Raw genomic sequence first — 5,426 nt, 5'->3', positions numbered from 1 at the left:
ACACACACACACACACTCACACACTCACAATCACAATCACAATCATACACACACACACACACTCACACACTCACAATCACAATCACAATCATACACACACACACTCACACACACACACTCACAATCACAATCATACACACACACACACTCACTCACACACACTCACTCACACACTCACAATCAGTCTAAAAGTCTAAAATTAAAAACGAAGTGATTACTTTGTTGCAACCGACTGCTAGTAATTATTTGATATGTAGATTATTAGAGCATTTTGTAATTCAGCGTCCATCGAGAAAACCAGCCAATGATGAATGAATAAAATCTTGAATTATTCAGTGTGATCATGAATGAAATGAGGAAGAAGATAAATGAATTAATTTAGCACACTAGATTTAATGGATGATTGATGAGCTTAATTTTTGAAGCATTTTCAGATGGAATAAAGGAGGATGAGATCCACCAAATATGACAAAAATACAACAACCTCAACTCTCTGCTGATAATGATATAAAGCAAGGATTACTGAAGTTTTTCATCAGCCGAACCTCTTTGATTTAAAATATTAGCTTAAAGTCTTCCTGAGATTTTAAATTAATATTTCAATAATTTAACAACACATTTGCATGGTTCTTTGCTGTCAGTTAATGATCAAGCATAGAAAATATAATATTTGTGACCCTGGACCACAAAACCAGATATTTACGGTAGGAAATTTACAAAATATCTTCATGGATCATCTTTAATTAATATCCTAATGATTTTTGGCATAAAAGAAAAATTGATAATTTTGACCCATACAATGTATTGTTGGCTATTGCTACAAATATACCCCAGCGACTTAAGACTGCTTTTGTGCTCCAGGGTCACATATATTATATATAATACAATATAAAATATTTACGGTTTCAAAACAGCAATACGTCTAACACACACGCACAGAGAGTTTATGTCAGCACTGTTTATGGCTTGAATAACAGAAAGATAGAAGATAATACTGAAATTGACGATAAACTCAAGGTAACACACCCGAAACACTCAGATAAGCTGTTGCATGCAGAAGGGCAAATGTGAGTGTTTTTATGTGTACATGTGGGGTTTGTGATCTTCATTATGGCCACGTTTGGGTTTGAGTGACACTTTGCTTATTTTAAGAGTGAAATCCTCTGCTTGTGTACCTGCGTCTTTAGCCCATTTGAGGATGGACGTGACCTCGTTGCCCTTCTGCGAGCGACACACACCGTTGCGAGCGGCTGCGCTCACACCCACAGTGTTCAGGTTGGATTTGACGCCACACAGATACGCTGTAGCCGTCGCTGCACTGTCAGGAATCTGAAAATCCACCGAATACACCTGCAAACACACATTCACAGTCACTGAGAGTTTGGCACAGGGTTAATATTGTTAACTAAAACTAAAACATTTTTGTTCATTGAACTAAAGCTGAAATATAATTAAATATTAGATGAACATTAAACAAAAATGCTCCCTTGGCAATTTTCTGAAATAAGCTGAAGCACTAAAATTACTAACTGAAAATATCTAAACTAAAATAAATAAATAAATAATAAAAATGACAAGCACATAAAAATTACTAAAATTTATCTATAAATAGAATATTTATATTATATAAACAATACTAAAATAATCATTTAACTATCTAAACATATTAAAAACATTTTCATTAACTCAACGAAAGCTGAAATAAAATGTAAAATAAATATTAAATTAAATTTTTTTTAAATGTTGCCTTGGCAAATAACTGAAGTCAGTTTAAGTTGAAGCACTAAAATTACTAACAAGAAATAAATAAACAATAACAACAAAAATCTAATAAAAATGACAAAAGCACATAATTATTAAAACTTGAGCTAAAATTATAAAGCATTTTTATTGCTTTTTAAAAAAAAAAAAGCAAATTAATTCAAAATATTAAAAGTAATACTAAAATAATAATTTAACTAAAACTATTAAAAACATTTATAGTAACTGAAATAAAGCTGAAATACAACAAAATTTCAATATTTGATGAAACTGGAAATAAATTAAAACTACTAACTAAAACTGAAATAAAAATAAATTAAAACTAAACGGTAATATAAAAATAAAAGCACAAGCACATAACAAAATTACTAAAAATTAAATCAAATTAAAATGAAAACTGAAAATATAAAAATAAAAGCTAATTAAAAATAATTATAAAACTATAATAGTATTTAATTTAACTGGTTTGACATCCAAAACACCTTCACAACGTGATCTGTTTGAGCAGTTCAACATGTCAACTTCCGACTCAACCAATAGAGTGAGTTTGGGGGCGGGTCTATCTGTTTGACTGACCAATGACAGACGTAAGGAAACTGTTGGTTACCTTAGCGAGACCCACAAATGGGAACGTGTCCATATTCATGACGGTCTCCTCTCCAGAGCGGTTTTGTAACTGACCCTTCAGGATCCGGGCAGCTGTGATGGTGGTAACACCCATACCTGTCCAAAACAACACACTCCATCATCACATACAAGCTGCTCACTGCATAGCACACATACACGTCTGAAATGGCCTGATCTGATTGGCTGATGCGAGGTTTGTGATTTGTGTGCTGAGCTTTAAGATAAAACACTACAGGTAAAAAACATTTTTTTTTTTCATTCACTGGTCTATATGATTTTGGACTATTTTGTTTGAATAACATGCCTTCTTTCAGACTAGTGGAAAGAAAACATCCAAAATACACATTTATGAGTTTATTTTAATATACTTTATCTATTTGCGTCTGTAGATTTCAATTACAATACATATCTGTAAAGAGATTTTTCTCCACTTCAGCAGCACTTACATACACCAAAACTTAGAGTTTTATTCCACTCTATATTCTGAATGATTTTACTGAGGGGTTTGTTCATACATCATTCATCTGGTTTTATTATGGCACTTTATCTATTTTGCGTCTGTTGATTTCAGTTACAATATATATCTTTAAAGGCCGTTTTCTCAAAATGAGTTTTTTCTCCACTTCAGCAGCACTTACAAACACCAAAACTTAGAGTTTTATTCCTATCTATATTCTGAAGGTTTTTATAGAAGGGTTTGTTTATATATCATTTGCATGTTTTTATTATTGCACTTTATCTATTTGCGTCTAGATTTCAGTTACTATCCATATCTTTTAAATTGTTTCTCTATTTCAGCAGCACTTTCAAACACCAAAACTTAGAGCTTTATTCCTATCTATATTCTGAAGGTTTTTATAGAAGGGTTTGTTTATATATCATTTGCATGGTTTTATTACTGCACTTTATCTATTTGCGTCTATAGATTTCAGTTACTATCCATATCTTTTAAATTTTTTCTCTATTTCAGCAGCACTTTCAAACACCAAAACTTAGAGTTTTATTCCTCTCTATATTCTGAAGGTTTTTATAGAAGGGTTTGTTTATATATCATTCACACTGATTTATATAACATTTTATTCCTAAAAACATGGTGAAAGTGTTTTTTTTTTGTTTTATGGAGTGATAAAAAGAGAAATCTAAAATCCCCTCAGTAAAAACCTTTCTGTCAACAAAATCAAAGAAGAATATTTGAACCTGGCTTTATCCAGTGTTCAGATTTATACTTTATATTCTCTGGAAATGCGTGCAAATTAGTGAAATTTAACTAGTTAATGCCTCATTTACATATTTCAGAAAACTTGTAATAGAAAACAATTGTCTTAATGTACTGTGATTAATCAACTGGGGAAGTATGGTGATATCTATTAGTTAAACTTTAATAAAATGGTACCCTGTTCACCTGTAGTGTCTTGCTTTAATCTTAAGCACTTTGCTGAAGGTTGTAAAATGTTCATCTTACCATCTCCCAGAAACAGCACAATGTTTTTGGCCACATTAGTGTTGAGTTTTCTGCTGAGAGCCGAACGCAGTGTGTTTTGAGCCGAACTCCTCCAGAACTCTGGATTCTCCTCTTCAACTGAGATAAGGACAAACAAATGCTACACACATTAGTTTTGTGCAAGATGACAACATAAATACATAACTGTCAAAAAAAAAATTTCTCTCCTGTGCTTCAGTCTCAAACACTCAGTGTTTCTCAGGTTTAACCGAGAACCTTCTTCTCATCAAGAACCATTTTCACTTTCTTTAGTTGATTTATGGTTTTGTGAAGATTAAAAGAAGTTCTTGATGATTCATTCTAGGTTCTTCAGATCAGTGTTTTGGTTTCTGGGTTCTTCAAAGCATCAGATTCACGCTTAACCAAAAGAGGTTTCCATAGCATTGTCATAGAAGAACCTTAACAAAAACATTATTAAAATAACCTTTTTTTCAGCGTGAAGAGCATTTAAATTATCTTAGAATCTTTTGTGCAACGGAGATGTTTCATGATATTAAAGGTTCTTCATGAAACCATAATGGCAATAAAGATGATTTATTTTTAAGTGTTTATGTTAATGCTTTTCTAAAGAATAAAGAGAAATACAGCTGAAATATAATGAAATATAAATATTTGATGAAAAACAAATGTAAACAAAAATTAGATGTTTAAGTATGCCAATTAAAAAAAAACAACAACAAAAAAATCACAATATATTTTTTTTAAAGTTATAAATTATAGTTAGTGTTTTGGTTTCTGGGTTCTTCAAAGCATCAGATTCACGCTTAACCAAAAGAGGTTTCCATAGCATTGTCATAGAAGAACCTTAACAAAAACATTATTAAAATAACCTTTTTTTCAGCGTGAAGAGCATTTAAATTATCTTAGAATCTTTTGTGCAACGGAGATGTTTCATGATATTAAAGGTTCTTCATGAAACCATAATGGCAATAAAGATGATTTATTTTTAAGTGTTTATGTTAATGCTTTTCTAAAGAATAAAGAGAAATACAGCTGAAATATAATGAAATATAAATATTTGATGAACAAATATTTTGTTTTGATGAAAAACAAATGTAAACAAAAATTAGATGTTTAAGTATGCCAATTAAAAAAAAACAACAACAAACAAATCACAATATATTTTTTAAAAAGTTATAAATTATAGTTATATAGAAATATAATAAAAAAATAAGAAGTAAAACTAATAAAAATGACAAAGGCACATAAAATTAAAATGGAAACAACATAAAAATAAAAGCTAATTCTAAATATTAATTCAACATTAATTCAAATATGTTTGTAAAAAAGTTACAAATTAAAAGCTATATAGAAATATAACTTAAAAATAAGAAAAACTAATAAAACAATAAAAGCACTTAAAATTACTAAAACTTAAACCAAAATGAAAATGAAAATTGAAAATATAAAAATAAAGGCTAATTCTAAATATGAAGTCAATACTAATTGAAAAAAAAAAACTATATAAATTATACTAAAAAAGCACTGCTCTGAAACAACTTTTCCACAATTTCAAAAAAATAAACAAAAAAAAAAA

At 29.9% G+C, this 5,426-nt stretch overlaps 1 protein-coding gene across 1 annotated transcript in view; it reads right to left on the bottom strand.

Annotated features, from left to right (window-relative positions):
- alp3 (alkaline phosphatase 3) overlaps positions 1 to 5,426 on the bottom strand; it is a 23,526-nt gene that overhangs the window by 11,860 nt on the left and 6,240 nt on the right. Inside the window, exons 2-4 of the mRNA XM_016544993.1 lie at positions 3,851 to 3,967; positions 2,369 to 2,484; positions 1,176 to 1,350 (exon numbers count right to left, since the gene is read on the bottom strand). Coding sequence (XP_016400479.1) covers positions 1,176 to 1,350; positions 2,369 to 2,484; positions 3,851 to 3,967 — 408 coding nt within the window. The remainder of the gene's footprint in view (positions 1 to 1,175; positions 1,351 to 2,368; positions 2,485 to 3,850; positions 3,968 to 5,426) is intronic.

This window comes from Sinocyclocheilus rhinocerous, unplaced genomic scaffold, assembly GCF_001515625.1.
Source record: "Sinocyclocheilus rhinocerous isolate Xijiao unplaced genomic scaffold, SAMN03320098_v1.1 scaffold910, whole genome shotgun sequence".
In the NCBI taxonomy this organism is placed as follows: Eukaryota; Metazoa; Chordata; class Actinopteri; order Cypriniformes; family Cyprinidae; genus Sinocyclocheilus; species Sinocyclocheilus rhinocerous.
This window is presented reverse-complemented; position numbering and strand designations above follow the sequence as displayed.